This window comes from Chiloscyllium plagiosum, chromosome 4 (assembly GCF_004010195.1).
Source record: "Chiloscyllium plagiosum isolate BGI_BamShark_2017 chromosome 4, ASM401019v2, whole genome shotgun sequence".
Taxonomy (NCBI): Eukaryota; Metazoa; Chordata; class Chondrichthyes; order Orectolobiformes; family Hemiscylliidae; genus Chiloscyllium; species Chiloscyllium plagiosum.
This window is the reverse complement of record NC_057713.1, coordinates 101858124-101878177: the sequence shown is the minus strand read 5'-3', so window position 1 is coordinate 101878177 and position 20054 is coordinate 101858124. Positions and strand designations below refer to the sequence as shown.

At 41.6% G+C, this 20054-nt stretch overlaps 1 protein-coding gene across 3 annotated transcripts in view; it reads left to right on the top strand.

Annotated features, from left to right (window-relative positions):
• Positions 1 to 455: 455 nt before the first annotated feature.
• Positions 456 to 20054, top strand: part of bmper (BMP binding endothelial regulator) — a 67310-nt gene continuing 47711 nt past the window's right edge. Inside the window, exons 1-2 of one of the 3 annotated variants that reach the window (XM_043688764.1) lie at positions 456 to 1083; positions 1183 to 1301. In XM_043688764.1, the coding sequence (XP_043544699.1) occupies positions 966 to 1083; positions 1183 to 1301 (237 nt within the window). In that variant the 5' untranslated portion in view covers positions 456 to 965. Of the gene's footprint in view, positions 1084 to 1182; positions 1302 to 2182; positions 2411 to 20054 lie in introns of those variants that run through there. The other 2 variants (XM_043688765.1, XM_043688766.1) reach the window with 2 other exon arrangements.

Sequence of the window (20054 nt, the reverse complement as noted above, 5' to 3'; positions counted from 1 at the left end):
GCAGGTCAGGCAGCATCAAAGGAGCAGGAGAATCGACGTTTCGGGCATAAGCCCTTCTTCAGCCCTTCCGATTCTTGAAGAAGGGCTTATGCAGGAAACGTCAGTTCTCCTGCTCCTTTGATGCTGCCTGACCTGCTGCGCTTTTCCAGCAACACATTTTTCAGCTCTGATCTCCAGCATCTGCAGTCCTCACTTTCTCCTCTTTGCAATACAGCCCATTTTTCTTTCTCGGTAAATATCACATCAGCGACCAGGAATATTACTGACAAGTTGGCTTTGTTTGCTCCGATTTGTACTCAAATTCCACATTGTTCTGACATGAGAACTAGCTGATGTGATCATGCACTCCGGAGACACGCGTGTTGCCGTGGCAAAGGTATTGAGTGGATAAAGGTTAAAATCAATCGAAGCTCTCAATGTCTCTTTGGCGGCTGGGGGTGGGGGGTGGGAGGAGGGGGCGGTGGAGGGGTCCCTGAGCTGACTGGGTGACATGTGTCCAGTGGTGGTGCTTGGGAGGTGGATCCCAGTGAATGTTTGCTTTTCCTTGAGCAGCTAACCCTGTCAGCAATAAGCCAGTGAGTTGTTCAGTTTGCTGCTGGGTGCACCGGCAAGAGGCAGCGGATACCCGCAGGAGCAGCATTGTCAGTGGGAGAGCAGAGAGAGAGAGAGAAACCAGCCCTGCTCCAAACTCACCCACCACCCCCACCCCCCAACCTTGGCTGTTTGTGGCGCCGGGTTAGCGGGAAACGCCGACCGAGGAGAGAACCGGGATGTGTAGCGAGCAGCAGTCCCAGGGATGAGCGGCTGTGGCTGTAAGGTGTGTGTACCAGGCAGGGAGCTTCTCTGCTGCTAATCGTCGGGGTGCCTGTGCGACCGGAACTGGAGCTCACGCCTGATCGATGTGATTCGAAGCTGCTGCTGCTTCTGGGGGTCGCTGGATTTGTGACCGAGAGATTTCACTGAAGATGCTGTTTCACTTCGGCAGCACTCTGGCAAACCGGCCAAACTCCCGCAGCGGTTCACCGGTTGGCTTATTTCTGGTGTTTCTTTCCCAGATCAGCGTCTCCCGGTCTCTCCTAACAGGTAAGGAATTCCTGGCTCAGGTTCGGTGCGCCGGAATCACGTTCAAAGGCTGCCAAACTGGCTGCTCACGGCGCTGTGGTTTTTGTTTTAAATATTTAGGCTCCGTGGCAAGCTGTGAGAACGAAGGCGCTGTGATAGAAATCCCAAGAATTACAGACAACCCGTGCATCTCCTGTCAGTGTTTGGTAAGAGCACTTTCACCTGAACACAGAGCTCAGGTGGGAGGAGCAAAGCGCCCGGTTTGAAATCGAAATGTTCTATGTTCTATGAAATAGTGACACCAAAAGCCACGTTTACTGTCGCGAGTGGTTCAGGTCATGAGGGTGACGGCTAACATTCCGGTGAAATGTTTGTAATTCGTTAGGCACCTCAGAGAGTGCTTGCAGTTTGTATTTGGAATAGAACAGAAACCCACCCAAAGATGCGCCGTTGAAAGCATCAATGTCTCAGTTCATAAGCTCGGGAGCACTGAGGAGACAAACACAGATCCATCGCTAATGCCATGCGGAACAGTGACTTAAAATATGCTTTCCGGAAAGGATCACAGCTCAAGTTAAACTGATTTTAAACTAACGTGTTTTTTTCATTCTGCTAAGATTGAAAAATTAAGACCGGCACTAGGACCCCGTGGCTGTCATCAGTCGGGCTTCCCGGCTTCTGTGCACAGCCACATCCCAGATCCCATCCCGCGGCTGCTCGGCCCGATCACAGAATGCTAGCCCGAGGGAGGCTGAGCCTGTCCAGTTGTGTTAAGAATGGGAGGGCTGTTGCGGGTTTGCATGATTCCTGATATACATATGCACGCACAGCTACTCATATACACATCCACCCACCCACACACACACACACATTTACAGGTTAACTTCCCCCAGCGGAAATCTCTGCCCTCTGTCAACCACAGCCGGTCACCCACGCATTGCAGTTTGCTTTTCTGCAGCCTGCACTCAATTTAATTCGCTGCTTATTACCTGCAGCCAGCTCATGTCCGTCCATATGTTCGGGATTCTTGCATTCCAAAAAAAATCCATATATCATTCCCGATTTCAATGTGCAAACTCAAATTCAACATTTATATCCCTATAAAATACAGGACACCTAAACTCGTTATAGTGTCGATGTTAATATGGTGAGTGCAGGTGTTCCCTCTTATGCACTTTATGCACATTGTCGTAAATCCATTCACAATTCACAGCCAGAAAGAGATTATAGTCTCAAAGTTCCGCATCATTTTGCTTCTCTAAGTCAAACCTGCAAGCCTTTGGAAATCTGAAACAAAAACAGGAAACCTTAGCGGCTCAGGCAGTATCCGTGGCAAGAATTAGGCAACGTAAGGATTGCGGGAGTTTCCGGGAATGTGGATCATGGGGTGATCATCATTTTGAAAGTAAATCTAGGGAGACCCCATTGTGGAAGCTGCGCCTTCTCGTTGCCCCCTTTGCCCATCTGTCTAGTGACCTGCAACTGCCCCGGGCATCACTCGGGACACTCTGGGCCATCTTTGCTTCAACGGAATTTCACAGGAACATTGCAGACGATCCGGCGTCTACCCGGAAATTCGATGAGGGGAGTGGAAAGCCTCAGTTCATTTACACCGCTCCCCATGCGCAATCCCATCTCTACTGACTGCCAGAGTTGGCGAGGCAGGGATTTCTCTGCAGGCATTGCCCTGTGGGAGACGGTATCTGGTCCGAGAGTTTTACTTGGAAATTAGGGGCGTATTCCACTCACCCCCCCCCCCCCCCCATCACAGTGATTGCACTGAGCTGAGCTGAGGTTGCATCTTGTTAAAATTGCCCAGGACGGTAGGAAGGGGAACAGCAGCGCCAGCGGTTGAGGCACGTTGTAAAAAGATAATATTGGGCGGGCAAACAGGACCACAAGTGGTCGACTAACAGTGGAGCAGCGGGCCTTGTCTCTACTGATCCACAATTCCTCAGGTGCCCTGTGTGCTGCAACATTCTAATAGTCAAGTGAGAATTTCTCTCAGAACTGCATCCCATGACAAGTCAGGTTACTCTCTACTGTAGTAAGGGCTGAGCCAGTTTAATTTCTTGTCAATTGTAACAGTGGGGGAATTCAGCAATGATAATGCTATTGAATGGCAACCGGAGATGGTTGATGCTTGTGTGGTGCAAATGTTACTTACTACTTATGAGCCCAAGCCTGGATTTTGTTCAGATCTCGCTGCACATGGACATTGGCTGTTTCAGTGAGGAATTACGAAATAAACCGAACACTACAATCATCAGAAGCATCACATGGGGAATGTAATTAATGAAGCAACTGAAGTTGGTTGGACATGGGACATAATCCTGAGGCAATAGGATCCTTGTGGTAAATTGGTAGTGTCTCTATCTCTGAACCAGCAGGCCTGGGTTCAAGTCCCACCTGCTCCAGAGGTATGAAATCACCAGATTTGTGAAATAACATCCTTGAACAAGTTGATGAGGAAAATACTGATCTGAGACACCAAGTGATGCTCTTGTGATGCTATCTATAGCACGGCCCCTACCTCTAGGGAAGGAAATAAGTTGTATCCAGAGGGACTGCTGCAGAGATGTCCAAATGACCAACAAAGGAATTTCATCTGACTTCAAACAATGTAACCTTAGTGACAGTGTAGCAAATAGCAATAATTCCAATTCCACATGATGCAACAATTGGCCATTCCTAATTGTCCTGGATAAAATACATAGTGTTTATATGGTGCCTTTCTCAACCTCAAGACATCTGGAGGCATGTACAACCAGTGAGATAGTTTCATAGTGTAATCACTGTTCTAATGTAGGAAACATTGACAAGATGGTTTATTGCCTTCTTTTTGCACTGCTTGTAGTGGATTTGATACAACTTTGTATTTTACTAGGCCATTTTAGAAGGCAGTTAAGAGTCAGTCTCAATCCTATGGGTCTGGAGTCAGAGTAATGATAGCAGATTTCTTTTCCTAAATAACAGTAATGAGCCAGTTATATTTTTACAATAATCTGACAGTTTCATGGTCACTTCAACTGAGACCAGTTTGTTATTAACAAAATTTTGAAAGTGAATTCTAATTCTGAGTTTGTCACCGTAAAACTTAAACTCACATTGTCTGAATTACTGGTTCAGCAACATAATCATTACAATATCATTTTAAAATCATCTGAATGGATTATTGCCATGTTCAGTTGTACTAATACCTGGCATTTTGATTCCTTCACTGTACAAATTATGCATGCACTGTCAGTGTTAACCTGCTTCATGACTAGATGCAATCTTTCAAGAAAGTTGCAGATCTTACAGCAGTGAGATCTCCTGGTAGGAGTACTTACAACAGGACAGGAAGAGGAGAAGGCAGATCTAAATTGTACATCTTACTTTGTGTGCTGAGTTTGTTGTAGGTTCCAGGCCTCCAGTTCATTATGGCTACAAGCATGTTGCTTTTTAGATTCTGTTCAGATGGTTGAAGGGATGTAAAATTATTATTTTTTAAATTTGAAGACGACCAAGGAATTGGTAGCCCACCCTTAAGCTGCACTGCCAAATCGGGTCATTTGTCATATTCACGTTTATGTGCGTTCTTGGTAGACTCAAAATTTATCACAATTGAATTGAAATGTGTTTGGCTTATGATTGATGTGATGCTCTATTTTATGACTGTAAACCTTTCTTGCTGAATTTTGTTAATTCGACTCTCATGTATCCAGAAACTTTAGAAGCTACAGTTTATTCCTCATTTAACATGCTCCATAATTTAAAATTTCAATCAAAATGTGTTCTTTTCCCATTTATTTCATGATTAAGCCTCTTTGCCAGGGATTATTAAGGATCTAACCAACACTGGAATTCACCAAATCCCATCACATTATTCTTCAGTTCCTTTTTGAGCTTCCCTTAAATGCATCTATACTATTCACCTCAATCACTCCTGGATAGTGAGTTCCAAAATTCTCAATACTATCTGCTTAAAAGCATTTCTCCTGAATACTGAATTTTTTAGTGGCTGATTTATATTTATCTCCCCTAGTTTTGACCCTGTGCTAATGGAAATACTTTCTACCTGAATGCTATCAACCCCTTTCATCATTTTCATAATCATTTTCAAATCAGACAATTTTTTTTACGAGTTAATAGCACCCTGGCCTGTTCAGCTTTTCCTGATTGGTAGTTAAGGAATCATGGTTGTACACTTGTTTATGTCATCTCCTGTATCTCTTAATTGAAATTGTTCAAATGACAAGACTGTAGCATTCTGCTTTCTCCATCATGCAGCAAATTGTAGAAATCTAGTGTTCCCCTTATTGCTTGCTACTGTAGACACTTTGTTATGGTGGTGTGCATGAGAACTGGAGTTTGTAGTTTTTTTGTGGAGTATTTAATAGCTTAGTTATAGTGACTGGAGAGTAAATCTGAATGATTCAAAGGCTAAAAATGGTTTGGAATTCCTTGTAATGGTATTTAACATAACTGAACCAAGCAGATCAGAAGCTCCTAACTTCAGTTTTGGTTTGCACTAAGTTGGAATGATACCTGAGAGGCCACAGCAGCAGTATTGGTCTCAGTACTTATCATAGTTGAGAGAAGAGTAAACAAATCAGAATTCCCATGCTCTCATTGTTCTGCAGTGATTGTTCCTGGACTAGTGTGTTTCATAGTTTGCAAAAACTAATTCCTGTGGAAAGCCCCAATGTATTTCTCCTTTTTCACTTTTCTGGGAGTCATAACTTGCCTAAGTGGCCCCTACAGATTAAGAGATTTACTCTTTAAAGAATGGAAGTCTACTGAAGGACATGGTCATTCATTAGGACTTCCTGTGTTGCTTTCATCTGTCTTTTCCAATGATCCTCCATGGTTCATGTCTTAGAGAAACGTCTATTCTGCTTTGTAAAAAACTGCCACTTGAGGAGAAATTTCAATCGAAGTTGCATTCAACCATCACTCATGAAACAGAAAAAAGAAATTGCAGAAGAGTGGAGTTAAGAAATATCTTAACTCTCAGAGACTCTCCCTCAAGAAATCTTTGGAGATTTGGGCTGCATGGTGGCTTAGTGTTCAGCACTGCTGCCTCACAGTACTACGGTCCTAGGTTTGATTCTTTGGGTGATTGTGTGGAGTTTGCACCCTCTCCCCATGTCTACGTGGATTTCCTCTGGTGCTCCAGTTTCCTCCCACAGTCTCAAGATGTGCAGGTTAGGTGAATTGGTCATGCTAAATTGCCCAGTAATGTCTGGGATGTGCAGTTTAGGTGGATTTAGCCACAGTAAAAATGTGGGATTACAGAATAGAGTGGGGTGGCCTTTGGAGGGTCGGTGCAGATTCGATAGGCTGAGTGGCCTCTTTCTGCACTGTAGAGATTCTCTTCTGCTTCCATATTGCAAGCTTGGCCAGGCACTGCTTACAGTCTGGAGCAAGTGAAGACCCCAGGAAATTCTCCCTGTGTTAGTCCATCTGTGGACTCATATAGACTTACTATGTACTCAAGATGCCCATTGGTCTTTGCATTAATATACAGCTGGTGAGAAGAAATCAGCTGCTACTTACGCCACCCATTCAATTTTATATCTTATTGATTTTAATAAAGTGTGTAAAATAACACTGCTGGTGATTTTGTGCTGTTGCTCGTTAACAATTTCAGCCTGTCATCCCATGTTATCTGGAGTTTCCATGGAGATAGGAAGATTTGCAACTCTCTACTGCCTATCTCAACCTCAGGACATCCAAAATTGCTTTATAGCTAATGAAGTACTTTGGTTTTGAAGTCACTGCTATAATATAGGGAATCAGTGGGAGGCTGTGCTTCAGAAGCAAAACCTTTGTGGTGATGCGACCATGGTGCTCTTTCAGTTTGATTGCAGAAAAGAATTTTCCATATATGATATGGACTGCTGTGTTTTCTCTTTCTGTTACATACTCAATAAGTTCATGTCACTATAGGTTGAAGAGGCCAGTAACCTGTTGTCTGATGAGTGGGGTGAGAACTCACATGGACCTGAAAGCCCTTACTGGGAGTTCTGAACTGAAAGGATTAACACTATGTCTGGATTACTACTGCTGAGAAATCAAGTGAATCTAATTCTCTTGATATAGCTAGAATCTACAGTAGCAGCTAGCTTCCTTTGCAATTAATCACGAACACTCCATTTTAGACTACTTTCTTTGACTGTGCTTGTATTGAAAGTTAATGTGGATTTCCTGTTCTGTTTACACAAAAATTCATCCAAAGCCCTGCCATTTATAAAAAGATTCATTCTGGCAGCTTGTCCCGTTTAAATGGATTGCAGCTCTGCAGTTAGTGAATTACGAACAAATGTTTATCAACACAGATTGCAACCTGGTCATCCAATTTTTTGGGGGAAGCTCGGTTCCTGTTTGGGTGAATAAACAAAGTTGCCTGTTTAGTTGAAATCTGTGCACAATTACAGCCAATTTTATGCAGAGGACTCTTGCCAAATCGAGACTAGATTGAGATTTTCCGAAGCAATTTCATTTTGTAGCTGGCAAGGAAGGAAGGTGTCATCAGCTCAGCCTGGTGCCAGTCCCAGGATTAAAGAACAGCATGTAACATAGGGCACTTCCCAATCCTTCAGCTGTTTGCAGTCTTTAGTTGCCAGGTCTCTCCAGCATCTTTTTTATGTATTCATTTGTGGGATGTGACCATGTTGGCCGGCCTACACTTATTGTCCATACCTATTTATCCTTAAGAAAGTGGCGGTGAGCTGTCTTCTTGAATCGCTGCAGTCCACCTGCTGTGGGTTAACCCACAATGCCCTCAGGGAGGGAATTCCAGGATTTTGACCCAGTGACAGTGAAGGTAATATATTTCCAAGTCAAGATGGTGAGTGGCTAGGACAGGAACTTGAAGCTGGTGATGTTCTCACGTATTCACTGCCCTTTTTCTTCTGGGTGGAAGTGGTCATGAGTTTGGAAGGTGCTGTCTAAGGATCTTTGGTGAATTTCTGCAGTGCATCTTGTAGATAGTACACACTACAGCTACTGAGTGTCCATGGTGGAGAAAGTGGATGTCTGTGGACGTAGTGTCAGTCAAGCGGGCTGCTTGTCATGGATGGTGTCAAGCTTTCTGAGTGTTGTTGGGGCTGCACTCATCTAGGCAAGTGGGGAGTAAGCCATCACATCCTGACTTGTGCCTTGCAGATGGTGAATAGACTTTGGGGAGTCAGGAGATGAGTTATTTGTTGCAGTATTCCTAGCCTCTGATCTCCTTTTGTAGCCACTGTGTTTATGTGTTTATCTAAAGGCTCATGTTAGGCGTGTGAGGGGGTATTGACCTCTCATCCAGGTGGCTGCAGCTCCAAGAACCCTCAACACCACGTACAGGGGAGCAGGTAACTGGATGAGCATCAGAGCTCAGTATCAGTGTCTGCAGACATCCACCATTACCACCACATACTGTCTATATCAACACATCCCTCCTCAGTGAATTTTGCCACCATGAAGGTTCAGGCCAGTAGGCAGATGGGATCATGACACTTACAATCTTACCTCCAAGTCACACCACATTCTGACGTAGCCACAAATGGGCATTCGTTTACTGTTGCTGGGTCAATATCTTAAAACTCCTGACCTCACTCTGTCATAAAAATACTGTGGTTATAAAACATAGCAGCAAGAAGGCCCATTGCAGTTTCTGAGACCCACCAGTGTGAGGGAAATTAATGACATCCTTACCAGCAATGCCTATACCTTGAAAATGAATGTTTTAAAAGTCATTGTGAGTGATGCATTCTAGATGTTACAGCTGTCTCCAAAATGCTTACTTTGTTTAAATGACCACAATTTATCAAGATTTGCACTGAATGACATACAAAACATTGTGTTACAGAATGAACAGGTTTGGTTTCCTAAGTCAGTGATAAGATGTTAATAGCCCCAGGTTCTTCAGGGGTTGACTGGATGTAACATTGGCAAAGTTAGACAAATGGACTGCAGGATACCCAAACTGACCCCTCTCCCAAAGGATAGTGAAGAACACTATCTAACTAACCATATTAGCAGTGCGAACACCAGCGACTGAAGAATTTAAAGGTGATGGTGATGATGTTCCCAAGTCCTTTGTCCTTCTAGATAGAAGTGGTCATGGGTTTGGAAGATGGTGTCTCAGGATTTTTAGTGAATTTCTTCAGTGTATCTTGTAGATAGTACACACTACTGCTACTGAGTGTCAATGGTGGAGGGAGTGGATGCAGGATGCTCAAACTGAACCCTCTCCCAAAGGATAGTGAAGAACATTAGCAAACTTACCAAATTATCAGTGCCAATTCCAGCAACTGAAGAATTTTCTGTGGTCACTGGGAGAATTGGAGACATAGAACTAATTTTTGCACTAGGAGAAAGTGAGGACTGCAGATGCTGGAGATCAGAGCTTAAAAATGTGTTGCTGGAAAAGCGCAGCAGGTCAGGCAGCATCCAAGGAGCAGGAGAATTGATATTTCGGGCATAAGCCGTTCTTCAGGAATGAGGAGGGTGTGTCAAGCAGGCTAAGATAAAAGGTAGGGAGGAGGGATTTGGGGGAGGGGCATTCCCAATTACCTGAATCCAATTACCTGATTCAATTTCCACTCGCTATCGATCTTTTTTACAAATTACCTGCTCAATATTACTTAAGCCAGCGTGACCACGTTTTTAAAAAATCAGAAACTATATTAAATTAAAGCATTGCAGTGGAATAATGTGTATCTCAGCCTAATTAAAATTTTCTAACGGAGGATTTCACAGGATGCCTTACACTGACTGACTGCAGCTCTTATCTGCCATTGATACACACAGTCCAGGTTTCACAACGGTGGAGTTCAGTGATGAACACTAGGAGATTTGCTGACTTTGCATGGCCACTAACTGAACCTGCAATTTAATTACAGCCACGAACTCATCTACTGGGAGCTGTTGTTTTGAATATTTGTCATTTAGTTTTATTAGGAGAGGAGAAATTAATTAAAATGTCCACTTTTTTTGCACTAACAAAGACTTGTCAACGTGATGTCCATATGTGGGCAACACTACCTTTCCTTATGACCCGTAAAATTCAAAATGGTCCTGGGGTTACATTGATTGTACAGCACTGAAACAGGCTGTTCAGTTCAACTGATCCTGTTCCCAAGTAGCCTCATACTTCTTCATCTAACCCCATCAATATAACCTGTGTTCCTTTCTCGCTCATTTGTTTATCTAGTTTCCTCATAAATTTATCACTTCATTCACTCCCTTGATAGTGAATTCCACATTCTCACAATTTCCTGGTTAAAAATTATTGGTTTTATTATTTTTGGTCTCCACCACATAATGAAAACATTTTCTTCACGTCTGTCCTTTCAAACCTTTCATAATTTGAAAAATATCTGTCTAGCCCCACCCCAAGTCTTTTTTTCTAGGGATCAGCAGGATCCTCTTGATCAGTTCCTTTCTGGATGCAAGAATATCAGCCTATCCTTGAAGCTTTTTCAAATACTACCTCACATCTGGTCAGCCAAACATTCCAGGACCCATAGATGTTGAAGGAAAGATCCTGGAATATGTTGAGCACTTCCTCTACCTTTGCAACCACTTCTCTCAAAAGACAAGAATATTCGATGCGAGATCAGCTGCGCCAGCTCAGCCTTCTGTAACCTATGGCAGCAAGAGTGTGACAACAAAGAACTCTGCAAGTCAGTAAAGCTCCTAGTGTAAAGAACAGTTCTCATCACTGAACTCCATTGCTGAGACCTGGACTATATCAATGGCAGATAACAGCATGAGATAAATTTTATTAGCAAAGCTTCCATCCCATCCTCCAGATCCAATAGGAGGACCATCAAACAAACACTGATGTCCTTGAAGCCAGGTCCACAAGTACTCAGACAAAGCTCCCACAAAATCAGATTCAATGAACTAACATTGTGGCCAGATGAAGGAAGAAAAAGAAGCAAGTCCCACACTCCAGATCCCACCGTCTCATGAGATGTCCTGCCCTCTGTGCCAATGGACCTGTGGGTCAAGAGTTGCTCTTCTAAGCAACATAAAGAGGCAAGGCAGAAAATGATAATCTTCAGTCAATGCAACCTCAAAGCGAAGGACAGCAAATGGCAATGACATGTATGAAACACTTTTCTCAGTGAATATAAAAATATCCATGTTTTTCCTTTGCTATTTTCAATGTCAAAACTCGCCTTTTTATCATACCCACTTTCAATATGTGTTTTCGGAGAGTATGCTGTGCAGTGTGTGAGTTCGAATGTGGAGTCTCACTGAGGGGAGAGAATGTCTTCAACTTGGATGAGAGGTCAACATTATTCCCAATCTTCAGGCTGTTAATTGTATTAACTGTACTAACAGGAGCACCAGAAATAATGCACTAATTTCTCTGGATCTTCTCGTGAGCCAGGCTCTGCACTTGGGGTTCAATCCCTGAAAGATTTCCTTGTTCCTAAAACTCTAGGGAAAAAGAAAACAAAGCAAATAGTTTTAGTTCTCCCAGTGATATGGTTAGATTGGAGTGCCAGATTTTGTGAGGCTGTAAGTTTAAAATTAATTAGATATTTGTGACTCTGATATTCTTAGATCTTTTGGCTGTTTGGCCTTGTAAAGACTTTTGATGCAATTTTTAGTAAAACATTCCTTTTTAAGTGTAGCTTACAGGTTGGAATCCATAGAATCTAGTTTATTCTGTACTGGGCAGTGACTAGTCTCCAGTCAGAACTAAGAGCAAATGAACTCATCATTGATGCAACCTAACAGGGAGATTTTTATTCCAAAGCTATGCACTTTGTAATTGCTCAAGCAAGTCTGAACAAGCCCATGAGCATTCGCTGAATGCTCACCAGTGTCACATGACTCATTGCTTAAAGGTACATTGTCCACACATAACCTACTAGGAGAAAGTGAGGCCTGCAGATGCTGGAGATCACAGTCAAAAAGTGTGGTGCTGGAAAATCACAGCTCTTCAGGCAGCATCCGAGGAGCAGGAATGATTGATGAAGAGCTTATGCTCGAAACATTGACTGTCCTGCTCCTCAGATGCTGCTTGACCGACTATGCTTTTTCAGCACCACACTTTTTGACATATATAACATACACCAACTATAATTTAGAATGCAACTTGCTTCAGGCATTGAGGGTCCATTAAAAACACCCAGTTAACATTGACACATGGGATATGGGTGGAATGCTCAATACTCTGTTTCGCAAGGAATTCCTAGACAGGGAGTGTTTTTGTGAGTTTAGTTGCTCAGTTGGTCAATCATTGGGCAAGGAAACTGGGAAAGAGGTGGACGCAAAGTCTTTGGTTTCCAAACCATCTGGAAAGTATGGGAACAAAAGGATTCAAGTTCTGGGGCATCTGGTAATAAAGTCAGATTCACTCATTAAGTTTAGGACTGACCAGTTTCAGAAAGTCTTCTAGACAAAAGGCTGTATTTAAACTAGTAACCTGGACAGTATAGTGTGTTTTCTATTTGATGTGTCTTACAGAATAATAGTCAAATCAATTATACAGAAAAAAAATTGAATTTACTTTTCACTTTTTTATTTGTTCACTTGCTGTTTAAAAATCATTGCCCTGATGATTTATAATTGACTTTGCCTCACTAAAATGTTAACCTGATTCCTTTCAGGAGTCTGGATAGCCTCATATGAGAGCATTTGCAGGTTAAATATCCAATTTATTGGAATACAGTCTTTCATTGTTCTAAGGGGACATTTTGATTTGATTTATTATTGTCATATGTACCAAGATACAGTGCAAAGTATTGTTTTGCATGTTAACCAGTTAATCATACCTTACATAAGTACATCAGGGTAAAAGAACAGAATGCAAAATATAGTGTTACAGCTACAGGGAAGGTGCAGGGAAAGATCAACTCCAGTATAAGAGAGGTTCATTTATAAGTCTGATAACAGCGGGGAAAAAAGTTGTTTTTAAACCTGTTATATGTGTTTTCAACTTCTGTATCTTCTGCCCAATGGAAAAGGGTGGTGGAGAGTATAACCAAAGTGTGAGAGGTATTTGATTATATTGGTTGCTTTCCCAAAGCATCAGGAAGTATAGATGGAGTCAATCGAAGGAAGGCTGGTTTTTATGATGGACTGGGCTATATTCACAATTCTCTGTAACTTCTTGCAATTCCAGGGCAGAGCAGTTACCATACAAAGCTATGTTGCATCCAATAGGATACTTTCTATGGTGCACCTATAAAAATTGGTAAATGTCATTGTGGACATGCCAAATTTCCTTAGGTTTCTGAAGTAGTTGAGCTATTAGTGTGCTTCCTTGCTTGTAGCTTTAACATTTCTGGACCAGCATAGGTCGTTGGTGATATTTACTCCAAGGAACTTGAAATTCTCAACCACCTCCACCCGTGGACATTTGCCACAGGCAGAAATGCGTCTTCCTGAAGTTGATCACCAGCTCCTTTAGTTCGCTGATATTGAGGGAAAGATTGTTGACTTACCATGACACTAAGCTCTCTACTTCTTTACTGTACTCTGTCTCATTGTTGTTTGCGATCTGACCCACTACAGTGGTGTCATAGCAAATTTTTAAATTTAAATTTGCTGAGTTTGGACACACAGTTGTGAGTGCTCAAGGAATATAGTAAGGGGTTGAGTATGCCTCCTTGCAGGATACCGGTGATGAGGATTATTGTGGAGGAGGTGTTGTCGCCTATCCTTACTGATTGTGGCCTGTGGGTCAGGAAGCTGAGAATCCAGTTGCAGAGATGGGAGCAGAGTCCCTGGTCTCAGAGTTTAGAGATGGGTTTGATTGGAATTATGGTTTTGAAATTGGAGGCTAAAGTGAATAAATAGGAGTCTTATGTAGGCGTCCAGATGTTTCAGGGATGAGTGTAGGGCCAGGGAAATAGCATCTGCCATGGACCTATTGCCCTCATAAGCTAGATATCAGGCAGTAGGAGTAAATTCCTGATCACAGGGTACTTAGCATCCATTTACAGAAAGATCAGTAATGCCGAGTTCTGTGCAGAAACTATACTGAGGATTCCACATCCGGTCCCAATCATTGAGGAATCCCTAGATTCCAGGCACAGAGCTCTCTGTCTCAAAAGCCCATTCACAACAATTGACATCACTAGTTCACTCGCTTGTTTGAAATATCCCTTTGAACTTCAATTTAATGTTTTGAATATTTCTGTGACACTTTTATTATCTTTTTTTAGTTGCAATAATCAGAGTAATTTTTGCATTGAACTTGAGAGGACACAAAGGATTTTATGAGAGAGATGCACAAAATTACAGGTCATGTTTAAATGAACGAATGATTGAGGAAGATGGTTGTTGAGTGACATGGGAATAGTTGAGAACTCACCAAGGTTTCCCCAGGCTGTGTGATTTATATTGCATCTTCAGAGGCAGAAAACATCCAGAGAAGGTCTTTCATTGAAACATTTTTGTGTTTTTGACAGAGAGTAGTACCTCTCTGCTCTCTTGGGATTGAATGAACCCATCACCCCACCAGACTTCATCAGGATCTTTGCCAGTTGTGAAAGAGGACTAATGTATGCAGCAACAGAAACCAGCTGTTAGCTTATCGTTCAATGCCCAGTGTGACTTGAACTGAATAATTTCCACTTAGAGATGTCAGGGCTGTTGGCTTCAGACCAGCTTAGTGATTTGCTGCTGGCACAGTTGGTGCTTTGTTCTGTAAGATTAGCTTCCTTCAGGTTTTCTTTTGGAAATATTACGTGCTCATGGAGTTGAGTGATATTGTAACCAGGGAACAAAATATTGTGCATTTCAAGAGACTCAGCATCATGGCAGCAGCTTACAGCATACAGCACCTTCTGCTATTCCACACCACCACAACTAAACCCACCACCCACTAAGAACAGCACTGCGTCACCCAGTGATACCTTGCATTCACTGATCCTGTCATGGTTGTATGAGGGGGCCAAATTAACAGTATGCTTTTGCTCTTGCCATCATTATCCACAAGCACTTATGCCAAGATTGCCCAGATTCATTTCACAGTCAGCAAAGAGAGAACTATGATCATTGTTGAAGATAGCTAAGGAATATCATTCCAAATCTAAACTCGTTCATTCATAAAACAAATGTCCCCATCATTAGCACCCCTGATGCCTTAAAGTGAAAATTCTCATGATTGTTGATGAAGTGCTGCAATCTCTGAGAGTCAAGACTGAAAGAGCAATGTGGTATTGGAGGGTTAGAACTGAGGAAGTGTCAGCGACCCAGTACTATGGGGGGAGCTGCACTGTCGGAGGGCACTATATATCTGCCCTTTCAGGTTGGCACAAAAATACACCAGTCACTTCTTAAGGAATTGCAAGGGGATTCTCTCAATATTTGCTCCTCAACCAAAATCACTGAAAACAACAGATGATTTCATCGTTATCATATTGCTGCTCTTGGGATATTTCTATGAAGTAGTTGTCTGCCATTTTTTGTACATTAAACAGAGACTTCACTTTGGAAGTATTTTATTATCCGGTATAGGTGTTATATAAGTGCAAATCCCTTTATTGTCATCAGTGTTACCATTCTTTGTAACATGCAGCTAGAAATTTTCACCCTTTCTCTGACAGATTTTCTTCTGGGAAGCTCAGCTCACCAAGTTGTTGTGTTTATTTGGAGCAATAACTTGTATTTGTCACATGCACGAGACAGTAAACAATTTCATTTCAAACTCAGTTCCTTGCGCCATAACATTTAATCAAAATGATGGAGGGGATTTATTGCTCAGAGTGCTAATCCATGTGAGCTGATTGTTACTGGACTCTAGAGTCATATAATTTTTTGAAAACATTCCTCAAAAGACTGACTAAAATATTCCACGTGGACCTTGACATAGCAGAGCCCCTCTGGGCACTGTTTAAGCAAAGAGTTGTAGATTTGAACCCCTACAAAGCACTGGGAGTCAAACTGCCAATTCCAAATCTCTGCCAGACTATTTCATTCTTAAATCTTTACTTAACTTCTCTTTGTCCACTGCTGGAGACTTGCCAACTGATGTCAATCGAAGACTGCATTGCTTGGAGTGTTCCTCAGAGGCCAGTCAAATCGGGAGGGCAATTGGCAATATGGGGAAATGTCAACCAGTAAGCTTATGTATTTTGCTGCCTTTTCCACTTAAACTTGGTATAATCAAATAATTAGAAAAGGCCAATTGCATGTTTGGAAGTCTCATTCTGTTAGTCCAAACACTGAGAGCTAGAGGGGAGGGAAGGCTTTCTATAACTAAATGTTGAATCTGGTCTTGATAAACAGATTTATGATTCTGTTACATGAAGAAAACAGGAAATCTTCCCCGAAGGTAAAATGCATGAACAAAATGAAGATTTAACATACTTATGATGGGTCCCCTGATGCAGAAAGGACTGAATGTGATTTACCATCAATGAAACCTTGCGGGAAACACTCCCCTCCCTGCCTCCAATCCTGCCTCTGTTATTCTGGATATAACAATAGATTCTCCATATGGAGAGGCATGTTTACTGGTGGATTTGCTACAATAAGACAATGTGGTTGTTGTATCACAATAATTGAGAACAGCTTCATCTTGTATTCATGAATTCTCAGTCCTCTGCTGTGCGTGTGTGTGTGTGTGTGTGAGAGAGAGAGAGAGAGTGTGAGATTGACTACTAGTTGTGAGTGAGGATGAATGTAAGTGCACTTGTCGATATGCTTATGTGACTGTATTCGTTTGCGTGAGTTCATGTTTGTGTGTGCCTGTGTGTGTGTGCACATGCATGTTTGCATTTGAATGTGTGTGAGTGTGTATGAATGTTATATTCTGTCCTCCTTTCTAATCCTCATTCTGCTATGTAAACTGTGACAATTTAGATTGTTTCCAATGATTGTTGCCTTGAATTAAAGGGTGTAGAGATAAGATTAAATGAAAGAGGTTTAGAATCGAGAATAGGAGGAACTGCTTTTACACAAAGGATTATATGAGTCTGTAAAAAAAGAATCATTAAAACAGAGGCTATTTAAGAATGGGTTTGACAGGTAGATGAAGAAAAAGGTGATAAAGGAGGAAGGAAACAGTACCTCTGTGGAGGAAAGACACCAGCCTGTTTTCCTGTAGTGATTCTGAATAAAATGGAAAGTTGGGTAATTAATGCTTGCTTATCCAGTCAAGCATGTTTAGGCTATCAGTTCCTGGCTCCTAATTCCTTCAGCAGGGTTTCTGTTTCCAGGAGCAGGCAGGCACGCTGCCAATATAATGAAAGGACAGCCTTCACCCAGCAGGATTTTCACCCATTTAAAAAAAAAATTGAAAATACTTTAAGCAACATTGACAACAATTGTTGAAAGTTAAATGTCATGACATGGTTTATTTACAGCCAAAGAATTTGAGCTGAAGGAATGCTTTTCTTCTTTTTAATTAGCTCAGTATCTTGCAGTTTATTTTCTGATCAATTAGCCTCTATGAAAAGCAGTCACCAAGGTATTGAACCCTGGTTGCTATGTTACAGATATTTTATTCTGTGATTTGATTTTAAATTTTCTATTTAACCCTTTATATGGGAAGCAGTGGCATAGCAGTGATGTCATTGGATTGGTTATCTGGCATCCAGTATGTAGGTTTGAACTCTACCACACAGATGGTCAAATTTGAATTCAATAAAATTTGGAGGTAAAAGTTAGTCTAATGGTAAATGTGTGACAATTGTTAATTGTTGTATGAACTTATCTGATTCACTAAAGTCCATTAGGGAAGGAAATCTCCATCATTACCTAGTTTAGTTACCATGTGACTATAGACCCATGGAAATGTGGTTGACTGTCAACTACCATCTGAAATAGCCTAAAGTGCTGATCATTTCAAGGAATGTGCAACAAATACTAACTGTGCAAGTGACCCTGACAGTAGTTGTACTGGCTGAAACCCACACTATTCACAAAAACCAACCTTCCCATCTGCAAATCAGTTGAGAATATGAGACGGTTTAGCCAACAGGAAAGACTGAACAAATTATTCCTCTTTTGTTTTAGAAAAGAAGAGATTGTGATGTTTCCTGATAGAGGTCTTTCAGATTACAAAAGGCTTTCATAGGATAGAATTAGAGATGTTTCCTCTTGCGGTGGAGATTAGAACTAAGACCTACAAATATATAAACATGACAGTCACTAATAAATTCAATCGGGAATTCAGGAGAAAGTTCTTGACTCAGAGTGGTGAGATTGTGGACCCCGTTTCCACAGACAGTGGTTCAGTTGAATTGCATGGATCCATCAATAGGAGACTGGGCAAACATATGAGGGGAAAAAGGAGTGGGACAATGTGGTGATAATGTTCTACAAGGAAGGATAGGAAGTGATTTATGTGCATCACGAACACTGGTTGGGCCAAATGTCCTGTTTCTACAGTAGGTTTTAAAGAATATTCCACCCAACCCTGTCCTAGGCACAGTTACCTCATGCCTGAAGTAAGGACTCGGGAGAGGGTGGAGGTGAAGACGTCATTACGTTTTATCCTGCTGATCACCAGGGATTTCCGGAATGCTGAAGTTAAACAATGGCGCTCATTTTGAGATTGTTCAATTCCCCCCACCACTGATTTAGAATGTCCTTGCAAAGAAAACAGTTTCACTATACCAATGTTATTAAATCCTTTTCTTGTTTTATACAAGCTGAATCTCCCGATCCTCACAACCTTCACGGAACTAGTACATTCATGAACAGTTTTTATGGTTTGTGTTTCTTGAGTGTTATTACCCTTCTTTCTTGCTGGCAGGGATTCATGTTCATGTCCAGATCCATCTGTCAGTTGAACTAGCCCACAGGCTGCAGTTTTGGCACTATAGCTAAAAGCGACCTGATGTTTGCCCAACATAGGAGCCACTAACTGGTAGTCCTGATGGCCTATTTTGTTTTCCAAAGTTCATTAACCAACCCTTAATGAAATCACAATTGAGTTAAGAACCTTTCTCACCTAAATGACACAGTGACAACAGGACAGCTACGTTTATTCAGAAAATCCCGTAATAAAGATTTTCTCAGATAAGCTGTGCAGTGAGGTTAACTAGCCGAGAGACATGAATTTAAAGCAACCATCAAACCATTTCCTCTGCAGGTTAAAGGTCATGAACCAAACAATGCAAACTTGTGGCAGTTTTGTTTTAATTTACAAGAAGGAATAACTTCACTCTCGATCCATTTTATTAGCAAATGACTGTTATTCTTCATTAATATCAGTCTGGTATTAATATGCAGTCCTCAATCTGCAGCATGGCTCATTATTACATTAATCATTGGTTTTGCATTGATGAAACATGTGATTGGAGCTTGCTGTATAACATATAATTATTGAATTCCGTCTCTCTCATGACCACTTCATTAACTGAATTTGACACAGATGTTACTCAACTTTTATTGATTTCATGAAAGATAGAATGCAGAATTGCAAACCTAAATATAGGTTTATGCCATCGCAAAGGAATTTGGTTCAGCCTTATATTGCAGTTTATGGCAGATCAGGGTTGAAATTTATTAACTCGACTGCAGATGTCTTAAACACTAGGCAATAAAAAATATGAATGTGAGTTTTATACTTGATACATCGGACAATGGAGGAAGTTACACTTGACCATTCTTGGAACCTAAATAACTTATTCCTCCTTCACCTCTTTGTTGAGAAACCAACATGGGAGAGAGTGTGTCTTGAATTGACCCCAGGATCTACAGGAATTGAGAGTTCTAGATTTCCATGTTATTTAACTCTTTAAGCCCCACTATTATGCTGGGGAAGATGTGCTACAGGCCAATAATCTGATATGAATGGCTCCCGTTAACCCACTACTCATATCTGATTCCGTCTTAATTGGGCTGATTGAGAATTATCAGAAAGAAGATTAAACACTATTGGAATGGGATTTTCTGGGTTGGACTTCCACAGAAATTGCAACATTTAAATAGATGTTGCTGATGGAAACTGAAGTCCACTGTACTGTGTCTAGTTTTGAACATCATAGCTGGAGTATATTAATTGCAAGTGAAATTTATGTAACTCTAATCTAAGTCAT